We start from the raw sequence: 18,458 nt of genomic DNA on the forward strand, positions 1-18,458 counted from the left end.
CTCAACTTTTTCAAACATAAATTATATTAACTCGATGAAAAAAAAAATAAACACATCTCAAAATAGCAAAAAATTGTTTAGGACGGACTAAAAATTATAAGAAAATTGAGTGAAAATTGGAAGAAATGGTAAGAAAGCTTAATATTAATAAAAACTTTGTTGCGGAAAAAGAAGAATAAAGAAAAATTAGAGGAAAGGGCGTTTTTTATTTTTCATACCAAAATACAACCCTTTTGTTTTGGTAATTCCCAAAGAAAATCCAGATCCCAGTGGGCAACCCTCGTAACATCGGAGCCCTTGGACCTATTCGGACTTCCACTTCTTTCGTTTTCCGGCGAACCTACAGAACCACCCTACACGACGATCACACGCTCACATGGGGGAGGAGAAGAGGCACCAGATGATGCAGAATCTCTTCGGAGATCAATCCGAGGAGGAGGAGGAGATTGATTCAGAGCACGAGTCCAATCCTCAACCCAATTATGCCTCTGTAATTTCCGAAGACCTATGCTTCTGTTGATTTTCGTCTTTACTGGAACTATCGTTAGCTAGATATCGTTGAGTTGAATTTTGGGTTGAAGTTGTTTTGTGTCTTTGTAGTTGTTTTGTTACTATTTGTACATACAATCAGTCATTATCTGGAAATGACGTTTATCGTGTTTTGGGAATTGGTTTTACTGGGATAAGCTGGTTTAATGTTGTTTTTTTTTTTTTTTATCTGTTTGGTTTCATAGGATGAAGGAGAAGGAGGGGCGGAGCCTGAAGGTGAAGGTGAAGTGGAGGGACATGGGGAGGTGGAAATTGAGAGTGAAGGTGAGTTGCAGGATGCCGATCCGGATCCTGGGGAGAGTGAGGGTGAAAGGGATCAAAGTTCTCAAGAAGTAGACGTGGGTCACCATAGAGAAGAAGAAAGTGAAGGGAAAGAGGTGGATAGCGACGATAGGGAAGAATATGATCAAAGAGTGGTAACAAGCAGGAGGCATGATTTAGTTGAAAGTGAATCCGAGAGGTCCGAGGAAAACCATTATATTGACAATGAAGACGAAGAGGTGGATCAAACTAGGAGTCCAAGGTAATAGAAGTACTTTATCCCCTCCCATTTTCTCTTTTTAACTCCAATGGCTCCCAACCTTTTGTATTATTTTCAAGAATTCAAGCTTCATGGCCTTGTAACTTCCCATTGGAACTGTTTGCATACAGCAGTCCTCTCCTTCATATTTTTGCATTCTTAACATTTCTGTTATATTATTATTTCATCGTATTTGCTCTCTGATAAGAAAGAAAATTGTAAAGTTGGGAGGAACTTGCAACAGAGAAGTTCATAAACAATCACTTCAAGCTATGATTCTAGAAAATTTGAAATTACAGAACGAGGAGCTCATCCCAAGTTTCCTGCGTCCAACCCTGCTTTCTTTAGTTTGGTGTCTCTTTTTCTTTAACACCAGATCCTTCAAAATTAGCCTCCAATCTACAGGACCATAGCATTTTTAGTTTTCATTTTAAAGGGACACTGTAAAGGAGCTGCTTCATAGACATGGTAGATCACAACTAGAAGTTGTGTTATTAAATCTGTCCAAGACTTCTTTATTTATAAATGGACCCTAACTATATCTGCCAGCATCTTGAATTTGAATTTTGAACTGTGACAGGGAGGAGGAAGATCACAATTCACATCCAGTTGCTGAAATTCGTGACGTATTTGGTGACTCTGACGAGGAAGAGGAAGCAGAATATGCAGTTGGAAATGAAATTAAGCAAGATTCAGCTGTGAGTAATAAGTGTCCATTTTCAAAGTTGAACAATCTCTGATTGCTGAAACTGAATGACACTTGTGTTATAAAGGTCTTTAAATACTGTGTATTTTTTTCCAGAGGTCACCTATGGAAGAGGAGGGGAGCTTTGAGAAGAGTCCAAGACCTGATGATATAATTCCTGATGAAGATGCTCGGTACGAGTCAGATGCTCGTTATGAATCAGAAGAGGAAAATTTTGAGGTAAAACATAAAGAGAAGCCAGTTGGGCCTCCGTTGGAGCTAGAGATTCCATTACGTCATCCTCCTGCTCGCCCAGAAAAGGTTCTCCTTTAAACTCTACTGCATTGAATTGTCATGTGATAAATGACGCAATTTTTATTTTGCACCACAAAACTACCAAATTTTGCTTTCTTATCTGATGTTAAGAGTGAAGTGTTACGTTGCATAAAATCTGATTCCAGGTTGATCGGTGATGCATTTCCTGGTTGTGTATCAACAATTGTTCTTTTTCATGCTTTTGTTGTTGATGTTATGTAACTATTTTTTAGACTGCTTATAGGAGCAAAATTATGAAACCATGCTTTAATATGTATGGTTAGAAATTTTATAGTCAGTGACAGTGAAGTATATGTCCATTTTTTAACGTATGGACATAAGTTCCCCCTTTCTTTCCCTCGTGCATCATTCAATCAGAAGAGGTGCAAAAAATTACAAATATTTTGATGTTATGTGAATGTGACAGATTTTTTATCTGATTGCAGATGAACATGATAAAAGTTTCCAATATTATGGGCATTGACCCAAAACCATTTGATCCCAAAACATATGTGGAAGAGGATATATTTGTGACAGACGAATCTGGAGCCAACAAACGCATACGCTTGGAAAATAACATTGTGCGCTGGAGGACAGTTAGGAAACCTGATGGCACAACAAAGGTATGCTTCTTGCATTCATGTCAATGATTTTGCATGATGGGTTGACATTTTAATTATTGCTTGCAGTGAATAAAGAATGATCTTATAAATGATTTTGTAGTATTGTCTTTTATTATTCTTTTACTCCAAGTGAGTGACACCCAACCATGGTCGTTGGAGTGTGACAGGAAAGGAACAAGATACTCATCCAGATTCTGCAAATTGTTAAGCTTCCCTAAGTTTATTCTGCTTAAGTTTCACAACTAAACTGTTTCTTCATTTTTTGTACACTACTTTGAGTTTTAACACACACATATATATTCAATTTGTAGTATGAAAGCAATGCACGATTTGTGAGGTGGTCAGATGGCAGTTTGCAACTGTTAATTGGGAATGAAGTGCTTGACATAAATGTGCAAGATGCAAAGCATGATCAAGCACACTTGTTTCTTCGGCATGGGAAGGTGATGTCTCAAAACTAATTAAAATTAAAATTTAGATTATAGTCCTATTACTTCATTCTTTTTGTTGAACTACTTGATGTCATGGCTCTATACACATGCCAATTTCTGGATTTGAGATCGAGAGTTATCCTCAAGTATATAGAATATTGCTGAAATTTGTATCTTCTTGTTACTTCAGTGTAGCAGTTTACTTAGGTAGTTTGTGTTCTCTGTACTTTTACATATTTGGGCATCGTTGGAGGGGCTAATGTTCTTTGTACTTTGTGGAGATGTTTTGATAATTTTTATATTTGGAGCTTAGTATTTTTTATATTTATGTTTTTGGAATTGGGATGTGGATATGAATTATGATAATCCATCCTTATTGTGCTTCCACAATTAATAAAAAGGGAAAAAAGAAAAGAAAAGAAAAGAAAGGCAATCCATCCTTGTTGCAAAAATGACCAAGAATATGTACTTGCATTTTTTAGCCATGCAACTCTTGTTTTCCCTTTCTAGGGTGGCTGTACATTTGTCAAGGAACAAATAACAGGTCTCTTTTTCTTCTCTATCGGTGGAACTATACCTAATGCGAGGAATGGATCATCTGTTTTGTACATGCAGGGAATTTTACAATCTCAAGGTAGGCTTATGAGGAAGATGAGGTTCATTCCATCATCTCTGACATCAAATTCTCACCGCTTGTTAACTGCTTTGGTTGATTCACGACATAAGAAGGTGTATAAGGTTAAGAATTGCATAACGGACATTGATCCTGAAAGGGAAAAGGAGGAAAAAGAAAGGGTAAATGATCTAATGGTGTTTTTAGCTCTAAACCAATACATAAATCACAGTGTTCACTTGCTATACTGTACTTTGCTGTTCTAGGCTGAAAGTCAAACAATCCGGGCAAATGTGCTTCTTAATCGGAAAAAGGAAAAGGTTAGCAAGAAATATGCTCCTGTCATTGATAGAAGGCGCCAACTATCACCTGGGTTCTTGGAAGATGCCCTTGAGGAGGTATGCTGTTGTAATTTTCTTGTTCCTTTGCAAATTACTTTATATTTAAGGGGCGCATGGGGTTGGGTTTATGTGTGAGGGAGTGTTGCAGTTTGTATGGAGATAACTTAACTTATCATATCTGTTCAGGAAGATGAAACAGATTATATTGATTCACGTCGCTCCCGTCGCCGCTTTGAGGAAGATTTGGAAGCGGAAGCTCGAGCAGAAAAACGTATTATGAATGCAAAGAAGGTCTGTTACCTTGCAAATTAAATCATGCTCATTGATTTTAGTAGAGTTCTGAAAAAGCAAATGAAATTTCATCACAGGGAACTAGGGACATCCCTCGGAAGCCATCATTTCACGCTTCTAAATCATCTGGGCGTCCTGTGGATTTCTCAGACAGTGACAGGGAAGAGTCTGAGTACGAAACTGAAGGGGAAGATGATGCTCCTGGGAGAGTTGAAGAACCAGAGCAGGAGTATGAGGAAGACGGGGAAGAAGATGATGAACGTGATGAAGAGGCAGAAGTTAATGAAGTTTCAGATGTGGATGAAGAGGCTGAGGTATGGCTTGATATTTCTATTCTTGAGGTTTCACTAGTGATGAAATATAAAGGAAAGGGGAGAAAAGGCCCAATCCTCGGAAGTTGCAAGAAAGACTTCCAACTGGCCAAACATTACAGGTTGAATAATTACTATAGGATTTGATCTCTGAAGGTTATGGTCTTTTGGATCTGTCGCCTTGGATAAATTGGGCAACCAATAGTCCACTGCATATGACTCCAACCAATGTTTATATCCTTTAATTTAGTGCAAATTTGTCAAAAACACCCTGAACCTCCTATTCTATTTGTCATCCTTCCATTCTTTATGATAAAAGTTCCCCCTTCACAGGAGCCCAAACATAAGGTTAGAGATTATGGGAGCAGTCACAAGCGCAAGGGGATTGAGTCTGATGAGGAGTCACCTCCAAGAAAGGTTGCAACCCACCGTAGGATGGCAGTTGTTTATGACAGCGACGATGAGTGAAGACTTGCTTCATGTGAGATACATAGTAAGTATTTTCACCTCATTTCTATTTGAATGCTAGTTATGGTGGAAACTGGAAAACCATGCTTTTGATTTTACGTGCAGATGGTAAATAACCATTTGTTACTTTACTTTTGATTTGTACATTGTAGTGTGCTTTATTTTTATTTTTATTTTTATTTTAGAGTATATTTTGGTCGTTCATCTCTTTTGTATAAAGTTACAAACACCATTTATTGTACGCATGGTCAGAGTCATCGGTTCAAATTCTTTTGTAATCACTTATCTCAAGTTTCATAACCTGCAGCGTCCCAACTTCTAAAGTTGGAAACGTTTTAGCCCCGAAGCATGAAAAGGGGTCACTGTGAGGCCAAATTCAATGTCAATGAATAGTTATAATTGTTGATTCGGAGCTCTGCTAATTGGAGCTATGCCTTTTTTACTCCTGAATTTGTGTTTTGTGCTTCACTTTCGTAAATTGGCTTTCTTATTAATCCCACGTCTGCATAGAGCTGCGTGCCGGGGTTGGTTTATTTGTTCTAAAAATTTCAGTATTACAAGAAAAAGTAAGCATGAAAGGCGTAACTCATTTTCATTTCTAATTAGCGGTAGCAGTGACACGGTTGAATCATATAATGCAATATAGCATTCTACTCAGAGCAACATGAACAGCAAACACAAAGTGGGGGCTAAGGAATTCATCAACAGAACTGCAGCCAGATCCAAAAGGTAATGTTAATGGGGCTCCAGTTTATGAATCCCACATCTGTAAATTGGTAACATGAGATTATGCTATGAAAGTGGCGTTTTTCTTGGAATAATTTTCCCTGTGCCAAAGTGACCCATTACTTAATTTCTGTTACAATGAAAAATCATTGATTTGCATATTCTCATGGGCCTGAATTTTCCCTGTTCTTTGAATTCTATTTCCCCTTTCTATTATTTATAACACAAGTGGTTCAATGCATTTCAATCTCAATGCCATGTTTGGTTTATTGGTGAGAGAAATAGAATGATAAATTGATGTTAATTGCTAATAGTGAATTTTGTGTTGGAAATCTTAGAAAATTTCGCAAACACATGTTTAATTGAAGTTCTCAATTTCAAAATGTTAAATTGCATTTTAAAAGTAATATAAACTCAACTTTATTTTTTTATTAAAATCAGAATATTTATAATATAATATTTCGTATGTTATATATGTTAGAAAATAAAAATGATTAATGTTGTTCTATGGCATCATTCTCTTTTAACTTATTGGAACATTAACAAACAGATCTTTTCTTTTTAGTTCAATACTTCCTTAAGAACTAGTAAATAAAAAAAACTGAACTTTCAAGGATCTTAGTAACATACATACACCATATCAAATATGTTGTTTGTGTATTGCATCAGGTTTAACTTAAACGTTTGAGATGGATGATCGAACACTTTCGCTCCTATACATATTATGTATACATACACTGGTCTATACATACATGTGTGTATATTTATACACTTATGTATTATATGATCAAAAGCTAGGATGTGGACAAGTAATGGAAGAGCGAAGTAACTCTTTAAGAACTATTAGTCGAATTATACACCGGATGCAACTTTGACATGGTAGCAAACCATCAAATGTGTGTGGATGATCAAGTTTACGATTGTGCAACTTAGACACCTGAGGAAATTTATAGCTATTGACTTTAGCATCTATTGTAGGCTTGAGGATGTTGCAACTAATTCACAAACTCTCCAAAACATTTGAATATAACAATACAGGATAGATGGAAGTATCTAAAATGATCGACATTTAAAGATGTTTCAACACTTAGAGTTAAAAAAAATTATCAATGTTACTCTATGACATACTTTTTCTTTTTCTTCTTGAACTTTAATCTAAACGTGATTATTTTTCTTTTTAAAAGGTATATAAGAATTTACTTATTAAATTGTAGTAGATGATATTCGATAGTGATATATAGAAATGGGAGCGGGTCATGGAGGTATTATTTTTGTTTCTAATGGAACTTTCTGGAATCTTCTTCGAACATCAAATATCTTACTATGATATATACTTAAATTATAACTAAATATTCATAGGTGATAATCTTTATTTCCAAAATAACACTTATAATTCTAGAATTTTCTAGGAGAATAAACATATCATATCAAAATGAAACGAAACCAATAAAAGAAAGTTATCTAAATCGATTAAATCATTTTTTTTTAATGATTCAAAAGAATAAATTTAACATTGTTTTTTTTTTTACTATAAAATTTACTGCAAACAAAGTATTAATAATAGTGTGAAGCTTCAATTCTTACTAATATTGTACTTAATTTCTTTTATTTTTCATTTATCTATAAATAATCAAAAATTAAAATAAGATAAAATATTTTGATATTTATAGAACAAAATTTAAAGAAAATATATACTAAAAATTGTTTAGATTTGAGTATACTTTTCTAATCTAAGTTGGGATTAAAAATGTGTTTGAAAAATCGAAAGTTAAAGAAGAAAAGAAAGTAATGAATGACAAATTTGAAATATATAGATGGTTTATATTTTAAAAAAAAATTCAATTAAAATGTTCTTTAACCCAAAATAATAAAAGTAGTAATAACAAAAAAATAACAAAAAAGAAAATGGGGGACGTGGGGCCGGGGGTAAAGCATTTTGAATAATTTCTGGTAGAATCCGGCGATGTCTAGCTCCTTCCAGAGCTCTCCATTTCCATTGCATAAGAACACCATGCTTCCCCCAGTTTTCTTCAGTTTCGTTCTGTTTCTCTGCATTAACATTCTAACGCTTCAATTCGATAATCGTAATCGGATTTCACTTGATAACAAAGGGCTTCTTTCAAAATCTTTTTTTGATTGCTACTACTGTTGCAAGAGCTTTTGTATAAGAGCATCTCTGTTCTGTTCTGTTCTTTCTGATCGTATAAGGTATGTTAATATCTTTACCTTTCATTCTAATTCAATGTGTTTGTTCTTAGTTTTGTTGTTTATTTGATGGGTTTCGTTGTTTCTTGCATGTTCTGGTGTTGATTGTTCGTCTTTTTTCTTTTTCTTTTTCTTAAGGTTTTTTTCGCGGATATGAATCCTGATAAATTCACCCACAAGACCAATGAGGCTCTAGCTGGAGCTCATGAATTGGCATTGAATTCTGGCCATGCTCAATTGACACCGCTTCATTTGGCGGTTGCTTTGGTTTCTGATCCGAGTGGGATATTGAGCCAAGCGATTGCTAGTTCCGGCGGTGAAAATGCTCATAAAGAAGTGGAGACGGTTTTCAAGCGGGCGTTGAAGAAGCTACCATCTCAATCTCCTGCACCTGATGAAGTGCCGGCGAGTACTACTCTGATTAAGGTGATTCGAAGAGCACAAGCTGCGCAGAAATCGCGAGGAGACACGCATTTAGCCGTTGATCAATTGGTTCTTGGCCTTCTGGAGGATTCTCAGATTGGGGATTTGCTTAAGGAAGCTGGTGTCACCACTGCGAAAGTTAAATCTGAGGTCGAGAAACTTCGTGGAAAAGAAGGAAAGAAAGTGGAGAGTGCATCTGGAGACACAACCTTCCAGGCACTCAAGACTTATGGACGAGACCTGGTAGAACAAGCGGGGAAACTCGACCCAGTTATTGGCCGTGATGAGGAAATTCGTAGAGTCGTGAGGATTTTATCAAGAAGAACTAAGAATAACCCAGTTCTTATTGGGGAGCCTGGTGTTGGTAAAACTGCAGTGGTTGAAGGATTAGCCCAGCGGATTGTAAGAGGAGATGTCCCAAGTAATCTTGCTGATGTGAGGCTCATAGCTTTGGATATGGGTGCTCTGGTGGCAGGGGCTAAGTACAGAGGAGAATTTGAAGAGAGATTGAAGGCAGTATTGAAGGAGGTTGAAGATGCAGAAGGGAAAGTCATATTGTTTATTGACGAGATTCATCTTGTTCTTGGTGCTGGAAGAACTGAAGGGTCTATGGATGCTGCCAATCTTTTCAAGCCAATGCTGGCTAGAGGGCAGTTACGTTGCATTGGGGCAACTACTCTTGAAGAGTACAGGAAGTATGTTGAGAAGGATGCAGCATTCGAGAGAAGGTTTCAACAAGTTTATGTGGCTGAACCGAGTGTGCCTGACACTATCAGTATTCTTCGAGGATTGAAAGAGAGATACGAAGGTCACCATGGTGTTAGAATTCAAGACCGAGCTCTTGTCGTTGCAGCACAGCTATCGAGTCGATATATTACTGGTATGTATCTGTTTTCTCTCAGCTGTTTTAATCTTTTGGAGCTATTTATAATGATCATGAAGAAATTAATGCTGATTTGGTTTAATATTGTACAGGGCGACACCTTCCTGATAAGGCAATTGATTTAGTTGATGAAGCTTGTGCAAATGTGAGAGTCCAGCTCGATAGCCAGCCTGAAGAAATTGATAACTTGGAGAGGAAGCGAATGCAGCTTGAAGTTGAACTTCATGCTCTTGAAAAGGAGAAGGACAAGGCTAGTAAAGCTCGTCTTGTTGAAGTGAGGAGAGAGCTTGATGATTTGAGAGATAAGCTTCAACCTTTGTTGATGAAATATCGCAAGGAGAAAGAAAGGATTGATGAGATTAGAAGACTTAAACAAAGGAGGGAGGAACTACAAATAGCTTTGCAAGAGGCTGAGAGGAGATATGATTTGGCAAGGGCTGCTGATTTGCGATATGGAGCAATCCAAGAAGTAGAATCTGCAATAGCACGGATCGAAGGGAACACCGATGAGAACCTGATGTTAACTGAAACTGTTGGACCGGAACAAGTAGCCGAAGTGGTGAGCCGCTGGACTGGAATACCTGTCACAAGGCTCGGCCAGAATGATAAAGAGAGACTTGTCGGGCTTGCTGACAGACTGCACAAGAGAGTCGTGGGGCAGAATCAAGCTGTGGATGCTGTTGCTGAGGCTGTTCTACGATCAAGAGCCGGATTGGGAAGGCCGCAACAGCCAACTGGATCTTTCTTGTTCCTGGGTCCAACCGGTGTTGGCAAAACCGAGCTTGCAAAGGCGCTCGCTGAGCAACTTTTTGATGATGAAAACCTCCTGGTGAGGATTGACATGTCTGAATATATGGAGCAACACTCAGTTTCACGCCTCATTGGTGCTCCTCCTGGGTAAGTATTCTTCTTCATTATATAGAACAATAAGTGTTATAATTTATTGGCATTAATGAACAATATCTCATTGGTGTTTGTGATTTTTCAGGTATGTTGGACATGAGGAAGGAGGGCAACTCACCGAGGCAGTAAGGCGGAGGCCTTACAGTGTTATTCTGTTTGATGAAGTGGAGAAAGCTCACATCGCTGTCTTCAACACTCTTCTCCAAGTTTTAGACGACGGAAGACTGACTGATGGCCAAGGCCGCACTGTAGATTTTAGAAACACGGTCATTATCATGACTTCAAATCTTGGAGCTGAACATCTCCTTGCTGGATTAATGGGCAAGTGCACGATGCAAGTTGCTCGTGATAGAGTCATGCAAGAGGTACCAAAAATATAACCAAGTTCTTTCTTCTTTCTGTCCATAAAACTTCATCTGTTTGTTAGAACATAGCTAATGCTTGTCTTTTCTTTCAGGTGCGGAAACACTTCAGGCCAGAGTTGCTTAATCGTCTTGACGAAATAGTTGTATTCGATCCACTCTCACACGAACAGCTGAGGAAAGTTGCTAGGCTGCAAATGAAAGATGTTGCTGCTCGCCTGGCCGAGAGAGGCGTTGCATTGGCTGTAACCGATGCGGCCCTCGACTATGTCTTAGCAGAGAGCTACGATCCAGTAAGTATAGATGAAGAAAATGAACATACGATACAACCTTGTTTTGTCCCAGCAAAAATTCTAACTTTATGCCCTATTTGTGTCAATTTCTTCAGGTGTATGGTGCCAGACCAATAAGAAGATGGCTGGAGAAAAGGGTGGTGACGGAACTGTCCAGAATGTTGATCAAAGAAGAAATCGATGAGAATTCAACTGTGTACATAGATGCAGCGGCTGATGGGAATAGCTTGGCGTATAGAGTGGAGAAGAACGGTGGTTTTGTTGATGCAGCGACTGGCAAAAAATCTGATGTTTTGATTCAAATCAACAATGTTCCAAGAAGTGATGCTGCTCAGACTGTGAAGAAGATGAAGATCGAAGAAACTGATGAAGATGAAATGGAAGAGTGATTTGATGGGGGTTCTCTGTGAAAGAGTTTGCCATCATAATCTGTGTTTTTTTCTTCTTTTTTGTGTTTTGATAAACCAACAAGTGTACTTAATGTCTGTGGAAAGTTGTTCAAGTAAATAAAAAGGTTTTTCTTCCTTCAAATGTACTGTTTGATTAGAGGTTTTGATTATTAAACTCAAAATCCACATTTGTAATACAAACACTGTAGAATTAAAATAAAAATCAAATGAGTATCAAAAGCAAAAGTTGTCCTCTTGTTCATGAAGTACTTCTATACTATATATATTCTAAACAACAATCTATAGACAGAATTGTAAGATTTTGTTAGCGAGTTATTCCTTTAATTAACAAATAATCATTTTCTTAAAATAAATTAGTTTGTTAATCTTTTTGTTTTCTAAAATCAGTTTTCAGTTTGGATTTTGTTTTTATTTAGAAAACAAAGATATTTGAATTAAAAAAGCAGGTTTCTTGTGTTTGATGAATTAGTTTATTAAACCCACTTATTCTAAAAAACTATTTAAATAAAACAAATAACTTACTAAACAAATCTTAAATTAAATTATGAGATGGTAATGGTTTTAATAGAAAATAAAAACTTTAAATTATGTATTTTCTTAATAGGGTTTATAACCAAAATAATATGTATTATTTTTTGAACGGGGTTTGTAACAAAAATAATTAATATATAACAACATTTTAAAAATTTACAAATATAATAAAATTTATCGATAAAAATCTATCGACCATTTACGATTTTTAAAAAATGTTATCGTATATTTGCTAAAATTATCATCCATTATAATTATTTATAATAATTATTTTTTCACTGTGAAAAGAGAAAAAGAAACTGACATTTAGGGACATTTACGACTTTCTACATGGAATATGACCTAAAAGTAAAACTTTGTTAAAATGGACCGAAATGGGACATATATCAGAATTTTAGGAGGTCTACAAATCTAAAACTTCTGTTTTCTCTTACCGTCGATCAATTAGTTATTGGTGTCATTTTCCATCGACTAAATTCTTACGAATAATCTTCTTCTTCTTCTTCTTTGCAATTCCGATAATATGCTTAAAAAATTTCCCTCTTTATTTCTCTCCAAATCCATCCATGCTTTCATTCTTTAATGGGTCGCATGATCTGTGTTCAGTAGATCGAAAACTTTCCTGATTTCGCTGTTTCCAGAAATGGGGACGATTCTCCTACCAGTTTTCAGTTCCTCTGATGCTTTGTCGCCGATTGGGAGTTTTTCATCTCAGCTCAATGGGGATGTCCGGGGACTCACTGCCGCCTCCTCCGGTTGTCATGGAATGTGGTATAGTGCTCTTTTGGTTGCGCCCTCGGTTTTGTTCGCCATCTATTTGGCGATTAGTGCCATCAGGAACATCAAGAAGTTTTTTCTTGGTCGGTCGTTTATAATGATTTCGTATTATGCCCTTCTTTGGATCACTACGCTCTTAAATCTTGCTTGGTGCTCTCTTCAGGTGAGTTTGTTTGGATTATTTTCATCGAGTAAGGAGGACTTTAATGAATTGTAGTTTGCTTTGAATTAATGAGCTCTCTTGTATAAAGCTAATTATTTGTGTGTCTCGTACTTACACATGATGATTCGCTTTTGTACTACGAGATAGGGATAGAAACACGCCTATCGCTCTCTTCTTATCTTCGTGTTTTTTTTTTTCCATTGCTGCGAAATAATGTGAAATTTTCTTTGTAAGAAGTTAGGGGCTGTCAGATTGTTAGAACAGACTTTAGGAAGATTGACTTTTGAAAATTATTCTCTGGGTTTCTTTTCTTTTTAGATGATGTGATTTCCTATATTATTTTTGAGTTCTTCTCCCGAATATCAAGATTTTAGGACAGCGATTAGACAAAAATATTGCCTCTACAGACTTGCAGTGATAGATTTTGAGTGAATTTTACAAAGATAAAAAAACGGAGAGCCTGCTTGTAGCTCCCAAACAGCCTTACGAGTTTTATTGAACAGACTAAATCATGTAGAGGAAACGACTTCCTGTAAGGTACTAGAGTTAGAAGTAAGGAGAAGAAGAAAAAAAAGACTATCTCCGATTGGCTAGTAGGCTCCAAAACCAACAAGATCCTAAAACCCCCATCAAGCCTCTTCAGTCTTCTTTTCATTTTTAGTTATTTATAACAGAGAGCCTAGTTGCATCCAACCCAAACAACTTGGTTTTCTTCTTAGAACTTTGTTGATCCCATGGAAACAAGTTTCGGGCTACTGATGCCTGAAGACAAAGCCATGCGAATCAATTCCATCAGCCTTCGTTTAATATTAGGGATATATGGGGCACCTTAGTCTATTTTGCATCAATTTTACCGAAGTTTGATGGAGGTATTATTTCATCGTCGTGGAAGTATTTAGAGTTCCTCTTACTGCTTTCCTATTGGCTTTTATAGTAGTATTTTAAGCAGTTTTGAATCTGAACCAACCCCATGTTTCCAGACTTGGGACTACTTTTTGATACATTCTGAAGTTCATGAGATTGACGGTGCTACTAGCACATTGAAGTGCCTATAAGCTGCATAGGATTTGACATATTAGTTATCTAAGCCATAGTACAACTTATATTTAATTGTGATTTATTGTCCCTGAAGTTTTAATTTTATTTTTATATGTCTTTTCCACTGGTTATTTGATTCCTGAGATGGATACTTTTCGTTAATTCGTGCTGTTTTTTAATTCATTGTAAAGCAGGAATGGGAATGCTCTCCTGGGAAGAAGTTTCTTTGGAATCTTTTGTCGTTGTTCACATTGTCTGGAATGTTGTTTCTGGAAATTAGTCTGGTAGCCTTCTTACTCAAAGCGAATTATTCAGGTGGGATGGAAGCACTGTTGCACAATTTTATTGTCTCGGGAACTTTAGTTGGTGTGGATGTGCTTCTTAAGGTAATATATGAATGTACACATTTCCTTGTTTTGCAAACTGTAACTACTGATTCTTTTGTTGCTAACTGAAGTGGCTCCTGTGGGCTTGATTTCCATTATCTTCTTTCGTACCATTTATATTCTCAATTAAAGGTTCAGTTCAGTTTTTGTTTTTTTGTTTTGTTTGTTCGTAATTTTCAACTCTTCCTGCAATAGTAAATGAACACCCACATATTTACCTAATGAATTCTGTTCAGGTCATATACGTGTTTGGGTTTGGCATTCCACTGTTCATCGGGGTTGGTAGTTCACACTGGTCAAAGTGGGGTGTATGGACCATCCACAAGTTATTGTTAACTGCAGCTTATGGCTTCATATTATTTGTTCATTTCTCAAAATGGAGAGATAAGCTACCACGTTAGCACATATTCATTTCTCATTCGTTATTTTATTTATATACCTATGTCATCAAATTAACTGGGAATTCTCTTGTGGTTTTGTCGTGTCTACAGCCAGACCATCATTCTACAATTATATCGCTGTGATGTTTGTTGTTAGCGCTTTAGCATTTTTTGCCAGTGGGCTTTCCGCGTTTGGAGTTAGGTTTGGCATCTGGTAATTGTACCTTCTTTTATTTATACCATCCAACAAGTAACTGTTCAAATTCTCTCAGTAATTTTGATCTCTGTGGAAGTTTACATATCTGATGGTGCTATACGCTGTAGGTTGTACAATTTCACGGTTATCAGCTACCATTCTATGTATCTCCCATTCCTCTATGTGACGTTTCTGGCAGATTTTTTCCAGGTGAAACCCTTTGTGCAATATAGTTGATTCTTCATCTACAATTCATTTCTTGTTTTTTTTTTGTCTCCTGTACAAACAAAAGAGTTTATGCCAATTAGTGCTTGACTATGCTCATGTTAAATATAGTCCATATTTCTAAATGTAGAGGTATTCATTCTTATTCATTTGAAAGGCTTACATCAAAGGGGTATATGCCAATTAATTTTGGATTATGCTCCTGTTAATTAAAATTCATCTTTCTAAATGTACAAGTATTCATTCTTCTAGTGCATAGGATTAAGAGTTTTCATTTTTCAGGAGGAAGACTTCCTTTTGGAGAATGCATACTATTCAGAGATGAGAGATGCAGGATTCTTTGATTCAGAGTGGGATTAGATGTCTTTGTATGATTTGTATGGTTAATGTTTACATACGATGTAAATAAACATAAACAGAAATTTCTCATTAGCAATAAAGCCTAATTCCATTTTCTGTTCTCATTCATTTTGTTGAGAGTTACTGATCACTTCCGGTATTACATTTAGGACAAATTTGCCTGAGTGATTCTCTCGTTTCTTCTGTTGTGCAATTTAGTTCATAGATTATACTTTATGTTTTTGATTCACCGAATCATATAGATTTAGATAACAAATGTTAGTGAAAATTGTTCATCAAAATTTCTCTGTTTAAAAAGAAATTATCAAACACATTTTCAAAAATTTCTTAGTCTTCAAAACTACTAGAAAATATTGCTTCTATTTTTATGGAATCATTTGTTTTTGGTGATCAAATCGATCACCAACCTAACCATGGAGACCTTTAGGATAATACAACATTCTCACTGGTTAGATACATAAAATCTAAAAACCTGACTTGATTTGAATTTTCCACCATTGAAGTAGAAAGTTAAATATATTGAGAACATACTTGGTGGTTTATTTACATCGAACCTAAAAATGCCTGTGAATGTATGGTAACAAGTCTCAACTCTATCTCCAAGAGTAATGTCCTCATTGAAGTCAAGGGCATTGGATTTGTATTTGGATACTCAATAGATCGTTAATTGGATATCAACTGCTTCCATTTATCAGTTCTTTAATGGAGTATTGTTGCACATAACAAAGATAATAGTCTTAATAGAGGCTCTTACCAAGTACGCTCACCATGCTTCAACTTTCATCTGCAAAAGAGTGTTTAATTTAAATTTACATCAACTTGCAAGTCAATAATGGAGCTGAGAATTTCACCTTGGGAAACTGTGGTGTATATCATCACCAACAATATCATCAGCTTGCAAAAGTTGAAATAAATAAATAAGGATTTGGAGAATTGAAAAGCCTACATTTTTTAGTCGAAATGTTGAAACAAAAATTCTACAGGAAGCACATAGTAAAAGAACTCGCAAAATCTAGAAACTGAAATAGATGGCCATACAATCAGAGTTACCCAAAATATAAAGTAGAATGTGATCATCTTATTCTTCAGCATCTTCTTTATTCTTCTTCTTTTTCTTCTTCTTTTTCTTCTCACTTCCATCATCGTGATCATGTGCTTCACCATTTTGAACATCAGCAGCAGGTAATTGAGAATCATCATTTCCAGATTCCTTATCTTTCTTTTTCTTTTTCTTCTCGGACTTTGGTGTCTCAGGTGTAGCTGCTTCTTTAGCTTCTTTGTCCTTCTTCTTTTTCTTCTTCTCTGAATTCTCAACAATCTCCTCATTAGAAGGTTCTTCAGCAGTATCCTTCTCCTTGTCTTTCTTCTTTTTCTTCTTTTCTTTCTTCCCGACTTCTTCAACTTCCTCAGTCTTCAGTTTCTTAGCTGGAGCAGCTTCAGTTTCTTCATCTAGTTTTCGCTTCCGCCCTCCATCATCTTTTCCTGACTCTTCTGCAGCAGTAGGCTTAGCAGTTGCAGAGTCGGAAACGAAAGCACTTGCAACCAAAACGTCCCCACCAGTGGGTAAAACCAAATTCCTCATCCATTCCTGAGGAGTGTTCTCATTTGGTTTTCCATGCTTGTCCAACTTCCCTTCCCCAATAAGTTTTTTCTTCATTGATGCCCTCGGACCTAGTCCCCACTTTCTTGGGTAAGTATCTCGATCCATCACAACCCTTTTGATCTTCGCTACAACACCATGGTCACAGGTTGCCATCACTGCAGTAGTCATCTCTGCGATACCAAGAGCAATAGCTTCACCTTTGGTAGTCATAAGTACAACTTCTTCCCCAGCACCAATATCATTTTCAAATCTCAACAGCCCTGGAATCATCAACTTCGCACCATAACAAATAGCATTAACAGCAGAATCCTTGACAACCAATCTTTTATAGCTCGTCAAAACCACCTCAAGAGGCATGATTACCCTCCTCAGATAGCTTTCATCCTTGAAATTATCATAAAACCATTGAGCATCCATCACATCATGCATTGTAACCATGTTATCCTTCTCACCCAAAATCCCAGATCTCACCCTTCTAAGCTCCTGCATATGCCCTCCAACGCCAAGAATCAAACCCAAGTGTACGCATAACGTTCTAACATAAGTTCCCGCTTCACAAGAAATCCAAAACACAACCAAATGTTTATCAGCATCATACTCAAGAAGCTTGCTTTCATATATAGTTCTAATCCTAAGCTGTCTTTTCACAGCAGATATCAACGGCGGCCTCTGAAACACAGCCCCAGTGAGCGTCTCCAGAGCCCGAGCAACCTTAGAAACATCGGGCACAGCAGAATGCAACCGAGCAACACACACGTACTCTTTACCCGCACCCTGTTGCGATTTCACAAGCCGCGTGGCTCGATCAATGCACACAATCAGGTTCCCAGTTACCTTCGGATCAAGAGTACCACTATGACCGGTTTTATCAACCCGAAGAATCCGCTTAATCCAAGCCACAACTTCATGCGAAGAAGGATTAGCTGGTTTATCAAGATTGAGAATGCCATACCTGATATACTCAGCAAGAGGCCGTTTGAGAGGCAAATAACCAGAAGGCAATGGAGTGTAATGACCAGTACGTACATTAAGACGGTCATAGTTTTTCAGAAGAATAGGCCACTGAGAGGTGTCGACCGGAGGAGTAAAACTTTGAGGCTTGATCATAAAGTCAGCAACTTCCTTGGGTGGCTGTTCGTCGGAACTAACAGCCGATGACTTGCTGCTATGCTTCGACATGGCGGAACTGCCAGATGGTTTCCTCCAAAAAGAGCCGAAATTTTGAGAGACGAAGTTTTAGAGGAAATGGCTGAACTTCAACATGTGGTTCGGTTTTAGGGTTTTAGGGTTTTAAACAAAACATTTCATATGCTGGCCCACTTTTGTAATTCTTTCATTTTGGTGGGCTCTTTTGCAAATTCCAAAATTTCCTTCTTTTTTTTTTTTTCTTTTCTTTTTCTAATATTTTTAAAAACCTAAAAACTAAAAAAAAAAAAAAGAAGGAAAA

The 18,458-nt window shown here is 36.8% G+C and overlaps 4 protein-coding genes across 5 annotated transcripts; 3 read left to right on the forward strand and 1 right to left on the reverse strand.

Annotated features, from left to right (window-relative positions):
* Nucleotides 1–159: 159 nt before the first annotated feature.
* Nucleotides 160–6,114, forward strand: LOC101221752 (protein LEO1 homolog). Of its 2 annotated transcripts, none has more exons than XM_011651830.2 (12): nucleotides 160–490; nucleotides 735–1,072; nucleotides 1,650–1,767; nucleotides 1,872–2,075; nucleotides 2,516–2,692; nucleotides 3,004–3,135; nucleotides 3,739–3,918; nucleotides 4,003–4,134; nucleotides 4,264–4,368; nucleotides 4,446–4,682; nucleotides 5,013–5,172; nucleotides 5,754–6,114. In XM_011651830.2, exons 1-11 carry the CDS (start codon nucleotides 377–379, stop codon nucleotides 5,145–5,147), a joined length of 1,872 nt encoding a protein of 623 aa, XP_011650132.1. In that variant the 5' UTR covers nucleotides 160–376; the 3' UTR covers nucleotides 5,148–5,172; nucleotides 5,754–6,114. The 2 variants fall into 2 exon arrangements, with proteins under 2 accessions (XP_011650132.1, XP_031745210.1); XM_031889350.1 differs by having other exon boundaries at nucleotides 5,763–6,114.
* Nucleotides 6,115–7,825: 1,711 nt separating this feature from the next.
* On the forward strand, nucleotides 7,826–11,587 carry LOC101221981 (chaperone protein ClpB1). Its single transcript, XM_004137379.3, has 6 exons — nucleotides 7,826–8,081; nucleotides 8,217–9,381; nucleotides 9,477–10,281; nucleotides 10,373–10,652; nucleotides 10,745–10,942; nucleotides 11,038–11,587. The coding sequence occupies exons 2-6, from the start codon at nucleotides 8,232–8,234 to the stop codon at nucleotides 11,329–11,331; spliced, it is 2,727 nt and encodes a 908-aa protein (XP_004137427.1). The 5' UTR covers nucleotides 7,826–8,081; nucleotides 8,217–8,231; the 3' UTR covers nucleotides 11,332–11,587.
* A 756-nt stretch (nucleotides 11,588–12,343) lies between these two features.
* Nucleotides 12,344–15,516, forward strand: LOC101222221 (protein CANDIDATE G-PROTEIN COUPLED RECEPTOR 2). The gene is made up of 6 exons (XM_004137380.3): nucleotides 12,344–12,823; nucleotides 14,056–14,247; nucleotides 14,484–14,643; nucleotides 14,739–14,841; nucleotides 14,952–15,033; nucleotides 15,331–15,516. The coding sequence occupies exons 1-6, from the start codon at nucleotides 12,527–12,529 to the stop codon at nucleotides 15,406–15,408; spliced, it is 912 nt and encodes a 303-aa protein (XP_004137428.1). The 5' UTR covers nucleotides 12,344–12,526; the 3' UTR covers nucleotides 15,409–15,516.
* Nucleotides 15,517–16,205: 689 nt separating this feature from the next.
* LOC101222784 (H/ACA ribonucleoprotein complex subunit 4) lies at nucleotides 16,206–18,284 on the reverse strand. The gene has a single exon (XM_011651846.2). The coding sequence runs from the start codon at nucleotides 18,188–18,190 to the stop codon at nucleotides 16,487–16,489; it is 1,704 nt and encodes a 567-aa protein (XP_011650148.1). The 5' UTR covers nucleotides 18,191–18,284; the 3' UTR covers nucleotides 16,206–16,486.
* Nucleotides 18,285–18,458: the final 174 nt, after the last annotated feature.

The sequence above is a fragment of the Cucumis sativus genome, chromosome 1, assembly GCF_000004075.3.
Source record: "Cucumis sativus cultivar 9930 chromosome 1, Cucumber_9930_V3, whole genome shotgun sequence".
NCBI classification, from domain to species: Eukaryota; Viridiplantae; Streptophyta; class Magnoliopsida; order Cucurbitales; family Cucurbitaceae; genus Cucumis; species Cucumis sativus.